The 15,954-nt window shown below is 41.0% G+C and overlaps 1 protein-coding gene across 4 annotated transcripts in view; it reads right to left on the bottom strand.

Annotated features, from left to right (window-relative positions):
- Nucleotides 1–15,071, bottom strand: part of LIN9 (lin-9 DREAM MuvB core complex component) — a 41,711-nt gene extending 26,640 nt beyond the window's left edge. For 2 of the 4 annotated variants that reach the window (XM_054196608.1, XM_054196609.1), the window contains exons 1-3: nucleotides 14,993–15,071; nucleotides 3,961–3,993; nucleotides 2,798–2,892 (exon numbers count right to left, since the gene is read on the bottom strand). In XM_054196608.1, coding sequence (XP_054052583.1) covers nucleotides 2,798–2,892; nucleotides 3,961–3,993; nucleotides 14,993–15,071 — 207 coding nt within the window. Of the gene's footprint in view, nucleotides 1–2,749; nucleotides 2,774–2,797; nucleotides 2,893–3,960; nucleotides 3,994–14,992 lie in introns of those variants that run through there. The other 2 variants (XM_054196613.1, XM_054196610.1) reach the window with 2 other exon arrangements.
- Between the last annotated feature and the right edge of the window lie 883 nt (nucleotides 15,072–15,954).

The following is a 15,954-nucleotide window of genomic DNA, read 5'->3' as shown; positions in this document are numbered from 1 at the left end:
ATGCCACTTCTTCCAGTACAGATGGTGAAAGTGCTACAAATTAATATGGGTATGGAATCTATAACACCCACAATGTGAAGAATACTGATGACAAAGATAAGCCCTTGAGTCAGAAACAAACAAACAAAAAAAAAATCAAAGTGAAATAAAACTTCACTAATAAGCATTTACACTTAAGACAGACACGTAACAAGTTTGTGACTGATTAAAGTATCTGTTTGAAAAGAGATATTCTCTATTAAATTAATCAGTAGTAGCAAAAAATCTGTCTGTTCCATGCCATGAGAACAGCTGTAGCTTTCCCAGGAAATGTGCTTTTCTTACTCTAAATTATATGTATATATTAAAAATATAGCTACACAAGTATATTTAAGTAACAGTAGCACCCTGTATGTGCTAGACAACCAAGCCCATTCAGCACACAGAAGAAAACATCCATTCCTTGTTGATGTTACAAACCAGGAAAGTGACACACACTGAACAGAGGAACTACAAGGTAACCAAGTGGTTAACATAGCAATTAGTTTATCATATTAATTGTTATGGATGTTGTTTTTCTCTCTTCGCCTAAATACATCAAGTTCTTTACTTCACATCTTCCAATTCACTAAACCTTAAGAACAATGTTAAATTTCAATTCAAATGTCTTTATGTTCTTTTATAACATCTCTGCCATCCTTGACAAACCATCACCCTAAAAGAGAAAGGTTGGAACTATTCTAATTTTTGAGCAAGAAAACAAATCCACAATCCTGTTCCAACAATAAAAACTCATACATTGCAGAACTCCAGGACTTTTTAATTACAGCATTCTGCCCACAGGATGAAGAGCGAGGTTCCTATTGAATATTTGCAATTATATTTCAGTCTTGACATTTGAGATGCTAGTTCCAGAACAACATTTTTCTCCCAAATGTCTATATAGCTCTTTGTGATTTTATGACACTGTACCAGATGAAAAGCACGTGCCAACACAGGAACACAAATGCTAAAACAATCTTCAACCTTACGCTAAGGCTACGATCCAGATCAAGAGAACTGCTTTACAACCCTCAATAGAAGCAGACAAATTCTACTCCAAGGAACTATCCAAAATAAGAGTGTTTCATCAGTCTGGATTGACGGTGTCTCACACAAGATTAAAACAACAAGTGTCACAAAGAGGTATCATCCACGTTAACTAAATACGTCAGGCATGTTTGGAAAGATTTTTCCACTAAGAGTACAACATATCTGCAAAAATTCCAATGTTCAAGGAACTCAAGCTAGTACAGAAGACAACATCACCTCTCAGCAACATGGGCCACTGCTAACACATCAGACTATCCACTGATCTTTCTCTCAGCTTTCTACAGAGTACTGAGCTACATTAAAAGTTTGACTCTTATTTTTAATACCTACAGTCAGCATACCTAAAGATTGACAAGGTTTTCGTACAAATTTTATGGTTAGTGACTTCAGTTCTTTAGCACACGTGATCTTTTAAGTTACCAGTAAGGCTTGTTTCTGTGAGAATATAAGCATTCCTGGGGAAGAGCTGAAAACTGTGACGTGAACTCCTGCAGGAATTAAGGGCCATCACAAAGTTCTGGTCGCTGTCTGGAACTGCATTTTGTAGACCTTATGTTCTCTAGCATAAACATATAGCAACATGTATGTGTGTATATATATATATATGCATGAATCCTACCAAAATAAATACCTTCTCTGCATAAGTTTCTCTCTCCAGAGAGATGACAGAACAAGCTATATACGGACAGATGTTAGTCACATTGCTTCATGCACTACTGGATGCTGCTCAGATATTTTGATTACGTGCAGAGCAGGCAAGTGTGATAGTTTTCAAACATAATGTTTCCCTTCCAATAAACAGGCAGTTCACAAAAAATAATGATTTGAATTAAAAAAAACCCAAAAAACAGGTGATAGTTGGCAAGTTGGTTGCCGTTACGGTAAAAGGCGGCGGCACCAGAAGGGTATAGGAGCAAGATGTGCCCAGCAATGGCGACAGTGTTTCATATACTCTCCAGGGTACAGTAAAAAGAGCGCACAGTAGTAGACAAATAAGGCACTGGGTGCAATATAGCTGGTGGCAAAACCAAACCCAAATCACGTAATTCAGTAAGGTAGAGAAGGTTGAGAACAGTCAAGAAAAGCTTGAATGTGATACAACGGGGAAAGAAATAATAATGGAATATTTCAAAAAGAGAGAGGGAAACGGTCAACCCAAACACATGCCCTTGGAGGCTTGCAGGCTCTTTACTTTTCATTTCCCCACCCCAAGGTTGTTCTTTAACAAAAGAACTATGAGACCTCTCAGAATACCACACCACATTTCACTGACATTCCTTTATTTTTATTAAAATCTGCCCCTAGAAGGCACAATGATGGAAGTGCATTATGACATTTTCCCTTCCTTTTCTTTATGCATCAGTTCTCAGCAATAATTAGAAGTGAGGTATTTCATGAGATAAAACAAATGCCTGATCAGAAATGGTGATTCCTAAGTTCAAGGTGTAGATACAGTACAAACACGTCGCAGCACTTGCTTTACAAAAAAGAGAGAAAATTATTATGAGCTATCTTGAACAAGGTCAGCAATTTAATTTGTTTGATTATTCATTTACGAAATATGTTTTCACCTCATATTCAAACTGTGTAGACCTCTTGTGAGGGACACAGTTTAACATTCGGAAATTATGAAACTATAAATCTCAGCCAAATTTCTTGATCCTTAAATTTCACTCACTTTATGGTATTTTACTAATCCTGAAGTTGTCTTTTTATTGCTTCTTACCATTTCCACTGCAGAACCAGCATTCTTGCTTTTCCAAATGGGTGTTTTCTGCAGAGAATTATACTTTTCATTCCATGAACTGGATAAGCTTCCCTCTGTTGTGAGGAAATCATGTCATTAATATACATACACATATGCTTTAACATAACTACTATCCAAAAGCTAGCATAACATCATCAACTACTAATATAATTTTGTTACTTGCAACATCTTCTTTGGATTAAATTACAAAAGGATTTTAGATTTCAATATTCTTATTAAATTGTTCTGAACACTAATTAAAAAAATATTGAAATATATTTTCAGTACATGGAGAAACATGAACAAAATATTTTTTACTCCCGAAAACATTTAGATTTCTTGAAACCTCCTTTGCTGGAATCAGCTACTTCCACTGCCAGGTTGACCCACATCTAGATAGCTGTACCGTGGCTGTAACTGAAACCTGGAGAAGGTAAAGTTCTACAAGACCTGGCTTCCTTCAGGTTCTAAAAAATTAAGTGGGTGCAGATCAACAAGTAAATCAAATTTTATTGAAACAAACCTATATTAGTTACAATATTCAACAGACCATGTCTTCTTCCTTGTGTAATAGAAGCCTTGCAATATATAAAGAAACTTTTATTGTTGGGCAGATTATAAGTATTCAAAATCTGTATGAATGTTCATAAAGACAATTTCAAAGAAAAAGACATAAGAAACAGATTTTTGATGTAGCCCGCAACTTGCTGACAGAAAACACAATGAGATTGTGAAACTCCTTCCTAATGTAAATTTTGTCACGTGTGCAGGTCTTGCTAAGAATCCTTCTCCTATCTCATCCTCAAGAGATGAAAGATTACCTCAATTTTCTCATCAAACCTGACACCTAGGCAGTACTTAGGAAGAAAAAAACACATTTCAAGAATTCCACCCAGAAGAGCAGTGTCCAAATACACCACAACATATGTAGTTTCAACCACCAAGGATTACTAGTCTATAGACTAGTAATAGACTAATAGTCTATAGACTACTAGTCTAACAAATATCCACAATAAACCCAAGCATAATTCAACAAAAAAACCCACCCCTTCTTCAGTGTTATTTTCTTGAACTTTTTGAAGCCAGAAACTAATACCTGAAAGTCAGATTGGGTACAAGTAAATAACACATTAATTTCTCACCTTTCAAGCTCACAAGTGCTTTTGCTGAAGAACCTGCAATGTATCAAAAAGTACACATAAATCATAAGTTATTTCAGACCATACAACCTATGCACAGTCTATTCATTCTTAATTAATTCTTAGGCAGAAAGTGGAATTTAATATTAAATCTTTCACAGCTGAATGAGTGAACCCAGTGCGCCCTCCATAGCACAAAGTATAGCATTATATGTTTATTACCCAATAAATCTTGAAAGCATATTCATGTTTTGGTTTTTTTTCCTTTAGTTTCACATCTACAAAACAGCTTCAGATGCTAGCACTTTTGTTTAACACAGCAAATTCTGACCAAGCTTTATGTCCAAACTACATACTTCCATGTGGCTGCTTGTTTGATGCAGCTGCAAATATATTATACAACTGACAAGGAAACTGTAACGAATACTACTTTTTTTTTTTAATTATTTCTACAAATTCAGAATTCTTCAATGCCAAAAATTTCCACGAAAACAGTAGCTTATGCTCTCTAAACTTGGTTCTCAAGTAGGGAGATGGCTAGTTAGTTGCCCCCTGGTGGAACCTCCTTATTCAGAAAGGCAGCAGATGCGGATACTATAAATGCAGACGGAACCTTTAGTTTGGTTGAACTGTTCAAACTGTGCAACACATCCATCAAAATTTCACTGTTCCCCTTCCACTGCATCTGTAGGACCTCTGCAGTGCTTCTGAGCCAGGAAGGACAAAACTGGGCCTGGACAGGCCAAACAGGACAAAACTGACTACGGCCTTCATACTCTGGAGTTTTCAAGTGTCTCTCTAAGAATCAGTTGTTTGAAGCCACTACATTAGCAGAGGGGAAAGATATTTCTGCATGACAATGCTTCCACAGATTCATGCTTTTCTCTCAAATCAACTTTATCTTTCCAGTTACGTTCCAGTGTTGCAGCCACTCCATCTTGCATTGCATCCTCTTTTTCTCCTCGCTTTCCCCACTCCCTCCTTCAGCTTCTCTTTGGAATTGCTGTTCCAAGAACACTTCTGACTCCAAAGGTCTGGAAATTCCTACAGGCTGCCCTGTATCTGGGTCCTAACCACACAAACTTCACAGTGCCAGAGATCCTTGCCTCTATGCAGTTATGTTTCAGGGAATATCACAGAGACAAAAAATGAATTATTGTCCCTTCTCAGGGAACAGAGCATTTTGCTTTGGGGTAGACTGTTGAAGAGAATACAGGTGCAGCAATGGCAAACCAACCCCTACATTTCTTATTTTTTCATCATATTATTTTGTTTGCTGATATCTTATTATGCTAGATGTTAAAAAAAAAATTCAATAAAAAAGTTTCTATTATTTTCAAAAAATTAAAAAACCCCACAAAACAGTTTAAGATGTGAAATGGAACTAGTTTTAACTCCCTGACGGTTTAGAGAGCCTCCCCTCTAGCATATCCCAAGTTGTTCAAATCCACAACAGCTAACACATATGGTTTTACATATCAAAAACAAGGTGATAAACCTGGGCTATACTGTTACCCTTCTCGCACATTTCTTTTCTGAGATATCACTTTTGTTGTGTTGGAAACCTAACAGTGACCGGTACAGGAACATGCTTCTATGATGATCTGATTCACAATGAACTCAGCTCTTGTAACTAAACTGTAAGCTTAAGGTATCACAGGATTAAAGCCTTTTCTTTTTTTTTTCCCCTCGTACTAATAATCAGATACCGTACATCGTGCTTGCATAAATACATGGGTATCCTGCTATCAACTAAGAATGCAGTCCTGAACACTAAGAACAATGAAGAACTAGTGTCCCCCATACATTAACACAAGGGACAGCGGGAAACGTGTGCAGGGATTAATAAGTACACACAGTTTAAGAACATGGGGAAAATAGATGTCATTGGCGATGGAGAGGCAAGAACCAGGGTCATCAGGACTGTCAAGTGGAGGAGATGCTGGCTTTTCAGAATGGATCACTATTGTGAAAGATCTGAGGCACTTCATCTGTAAGACTGAATATATAATCATTTCCCTCTTTTTTTTTTGACCACCTTGCTCATATGAATGAAGTTCAGTCAATTAAGTCAAGGGTGAGTATGTCAACAACGGAAATGAAACAACTCAGCAAGAGGTTGCAAAGCTTTATATGGGGATTGGTGTGAATCTCATAGCTGAAAGTGCCCGAGATCCTTTGCTAACCATCAAACTCAGATGCTTCACCTGTGAGACTGATGATGGGTCAGTAGAGCAGGGCATTAGATGACCAGCCTCAGAAACAACAGGAACAGAAACAACTTCTCTAAGTGATGGATACCAGAGTGGTACTGCACTACCTTCTAGCTTTGTAAGATTACCACTCCAAAACAGCATTAGTCACCAAGGACTTTTCCACATGGGATAGTTAATTTTTAACAGACGCATACTAGAATAAGGCTGCTCATTTGTTTTCACTTAGCCTGCAACTAAAGTAACGTAACTGGAAAAGGGCATCTTTATTTAGGAATACAAGTGTTCAAATAAGAAAATCCTGATGTAGGCAAGTTCAAAGTTAAACTAAAGTATTTTAACGTAACAAGTTGCAGATTATTAACACCACCACTTCTGTAGCCTAAAGCATTAGAATACATGTAGGATATCAAAATGACAATGGAGATGTCCTTAAAAAAACCTTAATTTTACCTTAAGGGCAACAATATGATACATGGGTTTTCCTCTCAAGTTCTTATGTATTGATTTTAGGGGCTACCTGCAACAACACCAAATTTAAAGGAATACAGTACACCTCCCTGCTTTTTCCATTTAGTTTGGCAGTATTGTACATACTACCAAGGACACAAAACCAGAAACTAGGATGGTCTTCTAAGCAATAATGTGTTACAATAAAAATCAACCAGCATTTAATAAGATAAAAGCATTTCAAAAACTATAAAAGCTGCAAAGTTTTTAAAACTATCAAAAACTTCAGTTAAAATAAGGATTAGATTTATAATATCCCAGCCTCACATTAAATGCCAGTAATTTTGTATGCTCCTGTTCTGCATAACAAATATATAATTATAGGCAGTCTTTTTAACCAGCATTTTAATTATAAATATACGAGATTAAAGTAGAATATACACACTTGCTTGAGCATAAATACCTATTATGACAATGACACAGATTTCACTTCTACAAACATCAAACACTATAAAAAAACAGGTGGAAAGGAAGAAATAAGGCCTAGGCATCATTTAGAGTATTCCAACCAAAATCAGGGAGGTGACTTTCTTAGTATTAAGAGTGAAAAAAGACCTCGACCTAGGAAGGAAATACAGACAGCTCACCACAGCAGCAGCTCAGGAATTAGAAGACCTGCTTTTGGTAGCCTACGCTGGCATACTATTCCGGTGCAAACCGTACGATTAGCTTAGTCTTGTCTTAGTATCCTATTGAGTATTGCTTTGCATATGTTGTTAGTAAATTAATTACTTGAACACACTGTTCACACTTGGCTAAGTTTGAAAATCGGGAAAAGATTCAGAACAGAACTAGGAGAAAGATTAGAAGATCTAAAAAACATGCCTTATTGCGAGAAAGTCAAGACACTCCAATCTTGTTCTTCCCAAAGAAGGTCAAGATCTGCACTGATCACAAGTATCTACAAAGGAAGATAATTTAGACAGTAAATAGCTCTGCAGCCTTTTTTTACAAGGCAAGGCATAACTAGATTTGTTAGAAAATGACCCTGGATTAGTTCAGGATAGCAATGAATACAAAGTTTAACAGATTTTATGTAACTACACTAAGAAAGGGCATGCCGAGCTCTCTATCCTTCAAAATCTTTAAACAAAGTTTGCATCTATTTTTAAAGAGAAAACTATAGCTAAAAAGGAAGCATGGAATTGATGCACAGAAACTCCAAACACAAGTATCCTAGCATGCTTAATGAAGAATGTAAGACGATTATAATGGCATTTTCTGGCCTTAAAAAAAAAAATATCAGTAAAATATGTGCACCACAGATGTGCACTAAAAATAACTGTGTGCTAGAGGATGAGGCATTTAATAGTAAGATAACAGGAAGCTCATTAGTAATGAAGAGTCAGGAATAGGTGTATTTATGTGTTTTATAACACTTGCAAGAAGTGATTTTCAGGAAGTCCATGTAAAACCAAATTAAAGAAAAATCAATCAAGATTAGAATAACCTCAAGTCCACCAAGTCTAGCACGATAAGGACCCTGATGTTTTCACGCTAGGCTAGCAAGGAACCCCATCGGCTTCAGCAGCTGACGGTGGGGCCCCGGTGGGTGGATAGCTCCCCGAGCCAGCGGCCACCAGGAATCCTTCCTCTAGCCCCAAACTCCTTCTCCCAGCACAAGGGAGCATGTACAGGGGATTGCCATGAAGAGAACCTAAAAAGCCTCCTCTAACTGCTCTGCCAGTAGGAACAGACTTAAGGAACTCTGATGGTTTGCCCTCCAAAAAGTATTTCTGATGTGGAGATAGGCTTTGAGGTATGGGAAAAAAGCACCAAAACTTTTCTCCTTTTCAAAAATCAAAGTTGGGTTTAAGTTTACAAACAAGCATCGATCCTCCTCTCCCCATTTGAAAATACCATAACTGAACAAAAGAGGTGGAGTCTGACTGCAATTCAACACGGGCAGCTGTGGATGCCCTGATGTATATTTTCAGTGCTAACATGAAGCAAAGCAGTTTAAATACAGCTTTTCAACAGCTGATCTTAAAACAGAAACACAGACAAGCACACTACATATGTGAAAGTGTTTTCAAATTTTTTTAACGAATTTTTAACAGCTGATTACAATTTTGAAAAAGAAAAAATGTTACAAGTAACCAAAGGGACGTTCCATAGCACCGATTTTACTAATGTGTGGGCACAAAGGGACACATGTAAATCAATATAGAAAATTCTAGGGTTCAGATAAGCGATTACATAACGTAAAACATTTCCTCTCCAGATCTTCAAACTATTTTGTCTAAATTCTGCACAGGTGAGCAGTTATTTTAACATCAGTTGCATGACTACCTCAAAAACCTATGTAATTAAACTACATCGCTGGCACTAAAAATGTGTGACAAAGGAAATTCATGGAGAAGAAGGGAAAAAAACAAGCCTTTATTATAGATTGAGTCATTAGCCCTCTGAGAGATCATTCATCTACACAACTACGGCACAAGTTGTTTCAGCAGAGGAAGCATCTCAAGTGATGGCCACTAAAAGGACAGCTTATTCAGGAAAGCTTAGAAAGTATAAAAAGCATGCATCAGAGGAAAAAGTCACTTCGGGTAGCTTTGAAGCTCCCTCAAAACTTTGGGCTTGTTGAAGAGGTAAATAAATAAATAAATGAACAATAATTTCTAGCTTCAAGTATGAACCAGTATTTCCCTCACCTTATGAGCCCACTAACAAACTGACATTTGTGTATTTCAGAATCCTAATTTAACTACTGGATGGAAGTCAGTTTTTCAGCCATATGAACCCTTTTACAGGACTCGTGCAGACGACAACCACAATACCAAAGCCCTCCTTTTGAAACACTGCATTCTCATGATGGACAATATGCTGATACCATGGTAACATACAATTTTAAAGGTATGCAGCACAAACAATCACAAAATTATTAGTTGTGGGTACTGTTTAGCAGCCACTGGACTAATCTTGAGCCTTCTCTCAAATGCTGTATTCTCATATAGTTCTGCTGATTTTTTTGCCTCAAATGTCCACAGCACAGTGGTGCTTGGCCTTGTGGCCCCTTGGGACTGGAAAATGGGAGTGGCAGAGGTGTGCCACATCCCTCCTCCAGCCATCCAGGAAGGCACCAGAGCAGAGCAACTGGCTGTGCAGGGGCAGGGTGCCTGTGAACCACAGCCTAAGGTTGTGCTGGGGGTAAAGACAATGATTTCTGCATGAAGTGCCGCCCTTATGCTGCAGCCTCCACCCATGCGATAAATGGCCTTGCAGAAAGATCCTTGTCCCTCTTCGCTGCTTCTCCCTGTTCTAAAACTCAAGCCCCTAGATACAGTACAGACATTGCGATGTCTAGCAATATGTGATATTCAGCAATATACTACTGTTTTTAGTATTTGTGCTGTAAAAGGTTAACATTTTGACATCCATCACTACTACAGTCTGGCTTCTTTCTCGGATTCACCTGCCACTTGTTGGTGTTTGTCTACATACAACACACAAACACCGCACTCCGCGGTACCTCAGCAGTTTACTCCTGGCAGCGTCCCCGTGCTGATGATCATTTAGTTAGCTAAGCATGCTTTCACTTCTGTCAAAAATGGCATCTCACTCTCACTTTTACAGAGCTGATCCTAGCCATCCTCCTCATGCAGACTTGCTTGGGCAAAAGAATGCACCAAGAGGCAGCTTTGCCCATTCTGCTGCCTGCAGATCTCTGCCTCTACCAGGACTAGCAGAGTCTTCTAGTCACATTTGCATGTGTTGTCTGCATTATCGAAGTCTCGCCTCAGCTTTACTGTGTGTACTTCATAACCGAGTAATCCACAAATAAGATTGCTATGACGAGTAGCAAGACTCAGGACAGCGTTATTCACACTCCAATGCAATCAACTCTTTCCCTCTGCTGAGGCAGACAGAGATAGCCATCTGGTTTGCAGCAGGAAAACTGCCCACCACTTACCTCCACTGCAAAATTACCAGGAGATAAGGGGAGGGGAAATGTATTGACTAAAATTACTCACTCATCGGGCACCAACCCAACAGTCTGCAGAATCGAATTTTGTCTCCAGAATATAAATCCAATGATTAGTATTGGAAGTACTTCTGCAATGGGGACTTCTGCAATTCCGGCATCTTTCAGCTACAGGATTTGCCACGGAATTGTTCTTTCTTCACAGAACTTTTCTCCATCCCAGGTTACTATATCCCTCTCCCCTGGCAACATTAGTAAGAAAACGCCTCAGATACAAGAAACACATGTAAACTTATGGACTGCCATCTCCTTCATTTTTTAGGTTGTCACTGTGAACTCTCTTACCCATTTCAAAAGGACAGAATGTCAGCCTTAAAGAATGGAACAATAATAACTTTAGCAGATAAAATAAGCACATATTATGAGAGTCAACTATGTGCATTACATTTATCTCCCTCCTGGGTTAAGGAATATTCACTCCCCAGTTGCACTACAGAACTTGGCAGAGGGCAAATACATGCTATTAGAATACTCTGGGACAAATTCCACTTAAGCAGATTTCCAATTTGAAAGTGAAACTGCACGGTTCTTACCACACTGCGAAATTTCAGTTTTCTTGTCACCGAGTATGCTGCGTTTACTTACAATTCTTTTTATGTGAAAATTCAGTTATGGCCTACTACTTTACTATAAAATATGCTGGAGAAAATTCATAGGGATTATACATAAATCTGAAAGTCTGGTAGTCATGAACTATTCTAACTTTTTTAGGAACTTATTTTTATACTGCTACGGAAGAGACCAAAAACAATGTTGCAATGCTTACTGTTATTATCCCTTATAAATTAAGTTGCAGACTGAAAGCCGCATGAAGTCAGTGTTAAATCAGTCAGCACTAAGTTTATACCTTCATTTTAAGTACGGGACTGGAAATGAAAGAACTATGTATGGCAATAGTTACAGTGTAATTTAAAAACGTCCAATTCACCAAAATTGGAAAGCATAGGAATGGAAGCACAAGGCAAACCCTCTTTGAAACTTTCACATTTCTAGCAGTTCATGAACACTAGAGAAAAAATTAAGCTCCCCCTCTATTTGATGAAAAAAACCCCAAAACATCCCCTACCTGCACCAAACTGAGTTAAATACAAACCTTGGGAGCAAGGTCAGCACAGAGGAAGCATAATACACACTGTGTCTGCTTCACCTGCTGAGCAGGTACTATAACAATGACACTGCTGGCAAGGGTCTGAACAGTCCTGAGTGAAACTGAGTCACGCACTACTCTAGTATTGGTTATGGGTGAAGCAACGCACCTGTCAAATCTTCCTGATGTCACTGTAGGCAATATAAAGGTATCAGAGAGACAAAAAAAATTATTTTTCATACTTTATGTTAACTTCTTGAAACACATGAAATGCTTCTCTGGAAAATGGGTAAGGCAAAAGCAAGAACAGTAACTTAAACACCGTCCATTCTAGTGAAGAGGGAATGTAAACCCAATAAGCAATAAAACATTGCTAATTATTAGTTACAGTTGTCTCAGTTCATCCATGACTTACGTTAATCAGATTCTAATATGGTACAGTGTACATGACTGAGCTGTACCAAACAGAGTGTCAGTTACGATGATCCTTTATAAATCTGTTTGGTTAAAACAATGACACATACCATGTAGGGATATTAACCATTTTTTCTCCTGACAGTTGTCAGAGTTGTAACAGAGACCCACCCACCATAGTTTGAAGCCATATTTTAGCTTTGAGTCACTTCTCTCTGAGAATCTTCTGGTACAGAATAGTTGGTATGTTCATGAACTTGGATGGTGATGCACAAAACTGTCATCAAAAATGTAAGTCTACCCTCTAGTATGTACATTTATTGAAACTACTAAATGCCCAGTTTTGGTTTGGCACATATTTACAGTTTCATTTGAAGTTTTACAATGCTTTATATAAGCTCAGTTCTGCTAGAGCTGTATACAGAACAACAACAGATAGTAAGTGACAGACTCCGAAATAAATTTAAAGCTTCCTGGATGTCCGAGAAGCAAGTGGATTTGGTTTTGGGGGTTTTTTTTGTCTTTTTTAAAGCAATAGTCATAAAACAATAGAATAATTTTGAGAAAGAAATGGTTATTAGTCTATGTATTTTCCTAAATTGCTCAATAATTCAGTGATTACTGAGTAATTTTCTATAAGGACTTAAAACCACTAAACTGAAACCATTATCAAAATTCAACTACGTCATGACTACTGTCAATATAATCTACAAGGCTACACGGTCAAGCCATTGAGGAGAAGCCCCCTTCCCCAGTAAATCTCCTCTGCATTCTAATCAAATAAACGCCAATGGATTCCACACATAGACTGATAGAACAAAATCTCAATGGAAAAATAAGAAAATTATTTTTCTCCTCAAAAGAGTAGAGCCCATAGTATCTACCGACAGTAGAGGGGCATTTCTCTACCAGGTCTCCATAAATCACTTCCAACAACAGACATCTCTCTCCAGAGAGCTCTCGTGAATTTACAGATGTGTATTCACACATCACCTTTTCCTTGCTGAAATAGCTCTCTAAATAACTACAGTGAATGCGCAGAACCAACAGTTATATACAAGCAGCATCTGCAAGTATCCATACGCATGACTTAGGCCTGTATGTAATTGCACATATATGATCTATCTAAGCAATACCTTCACATTGGCTTTTTTCCACCTTGTTCATTATTTCTACCTTGTGCACCATCTCTGTGACAAAAGCTGTCTCAGCCTTCCAAATTGCCCCACACAAAATCCACCCTTTCCTCTGTCATCCTTTAGATCTCCTTTACTTAGATGCTGTCTTCAGTTGTAAGTGACAGAACTGAAAATCCAGCAGTGATTATGAGAGCATACGATAGATATCAGTTGTTGATTTCATGCTGTTCTCTGTCTTGTGGCTTTTCAGACGGAAGATCACTACTGCAGCTTAGTGTAACACTAGAAGCAAAAGGGTAATAGGGTAAAGGAAAGACAGCAATACAGAAAGGGCTAAACCCATTACTTTTTTTTTTTTTTAGGTATATCCTCCCGTTCAGCTTAGAGCTCTATTAGGTGCTGATGGTTATCAAGGAATCCTTGCCTTTTTCTTTCAGCAAGCAGCTTAGTGTCTTGTGGCACATGGACACAATTAATCTAGAAGCCGCAGCACACAGAAACTGTCCCACCAATTACTTCCAACGCTGCTGAAGAACACAAAGAAAGCACATGAGAACATGACCGATTTCTCCTTTACGTGCCCCTATTTATTGCCCTTCACATTTTCACTTTCTGGCATACCAGGCACCTTCAATTATCCACTTGAAAAACTCGGTCTTCCTAAATTCTATTGCATTCTTTGTAAGAAGACATATCAAGGTAGCATGTAGACACATTTTATATTAAATAACGTCCTCTTCTATAGCACTCAAGTACCTTGTGCATGAATCGATATATACAGCAACACATGTATCTTTCCCATGTACACTCATGTTTGCACTTAATCCCCATGTGCATCGAAAACAACGTTCACACAAACCCTATGCAGGCGTATAAGTCTGTATGTACACAAGCATCTATTTTCATACTGTCTTGCTATACAGCTAGCTTTCACCTACTGACAGACAATGCAGGGTCTTTGAGCTCTTCCCTCTGCATTTATCAGTGCCCCCTAGATGCAATGTGCATGCCCTAGCCCCCCTAGTCCTTCAGAGGTGCTCACACTGTACACAGCACACCCTGCGCACACAGAAGTCTTCCTTCCCCCCTAGGACGACAGGAGGGACGGGAGCACAGGGCTGCTCACCCCTTCCCCGGGGCAGGACGCTCCCTCCCCCGCACCGCCCTCGCCCCCACAGGCAGGGCAGGCTGTCAGGTGTGCCCCGCACACTCACTCACGCCCTGCCCTCCCCTCCCCGCCCGCCTCCCGGTTCCCGCACCCCTGCCCCGCACCCCGCCCGCCCGGCAGGTGACGCCCGGTCAGCCCCGCCACCTCACCCGGGCGGGGCGGGGGGGCCCGGCCCCGGCAACCCCCCAGGGCAACGGGGGTCGCACCCTCGGGAGGAAGCTCTCCTCGCCCGCCGCCCTCCCCACCCCACCGGCTGGGCCGGGGCCTCGCCCGGGAGGGGCTGCGGCGACGGGGCGACGGCGGCGGGGGGGGGTAAAGGGGGGAAGAGCCGGGCCGGCCCGGTTGCCAGGGAGGAGGCTCGGGCTCCGGCCCCGCACAGCGCCCACGACGAGAGGGAGGGAGGCGGGCCGGCGGCGGGGCGCAGCGGCGGGTGTCCCGCTGTGGGGAGGGAGGCGGGGGCAAGGGGTGGCGGCAGTGCCGGGCGGGCGGGCGGCGGCGGCACGGGTGGCTACTCACTCTCGTCAGGCAGCTGATCGAGCTCCGCCATCTTGAACGAGCCGCGCCGCTTTTTCAAAGGCTGCCTAGCGCGGTGCATTCTGGGGGAGGAGACGGGGCCTTGCGCGAGGCGGCGCTGCCGCGCGGGGGGACGGCGCTGGCGGGCCGGGCGCGTGCGCGGGGCGTTAACGGGCGCCCGCCGCCCTGAGGAACCGCCGGCCGAGGGGAAGGGGAGGGTGGCGGGCGCGCACCCCGCGCTGCTCGGGGCGTGTGGGGACGGGCGAAAATAGGCTGGTTATAGCCCCGATCCGCTGCGGTGCGAGGGGAAGAGGGGGACAGTGCCCGCGGCAGAAGGGGTACGCTGCCCCCGCGGGCCTCTCCAGTCCCGGCAGGATGAGGGAGAATGGGCGACTGGCGGTTTGGTGGCTGTGGACTGTCACTTGTCCAACGGGTCACCCCAAAGCAGCCGTGCTAGCTTACTGTCTTTGAACAATCCCTATATTGTGTCCATCCTCCCTCATTAAATAATATTTTTTTTGCTAAACTGTACTTCTTTTCTTCCTTGTCTCTGCTTTTCACTGTCCCATGCTTAACCAAAATGATTGCAAAGGCGAGACTTCAGGAGGACTAAGTAGGTGATAAGAATAAAAAAACATAATCAGTCCTGGCGCTGCAGTTACTCTCTGCGGCCCTCTCCCTGAAGAGGTGACTGAAATGCTCGCCGAGGCCAAGGCCTGAAGGTCAAGGTCTCACTACTTCCCACCCAGCGCCAGGGGAGAGCCAACAAACCACTGGCAGGGGATGGCTGTTGCCTATCAAACTCCTTGTCTTGGTCTGCCCTCTAATGCAGTCCCCTGCCATCGCAGCGGAAAGCTTTCAGCCAGCAGCAGAGGTGGTTTCCTTGAGTAGTCCCCTTCAGTCTCCACACCACAATGAATTTTACAGCTTCTGCATCAAGAAATCAAAGCATGGAGATACTACAC

Source organism: Rissa tridactyla, chromosome 3, assembly GCF_028500815.1.
Source record: "Rissa tridactyla isolate bRisTri1 chromosome 3, bRisTri1.patW.cur.20221130, whole genome shotgun sequence".
Lineage (NCBI taxonomy): Eukaryota > Metazoa > Chordata > Aves > Charadriiformes > Laridae > Rissa > Rissa tridactyla.
This window is presented reverse-complemented; position numbering and strand designations above follow the sequence as displayed.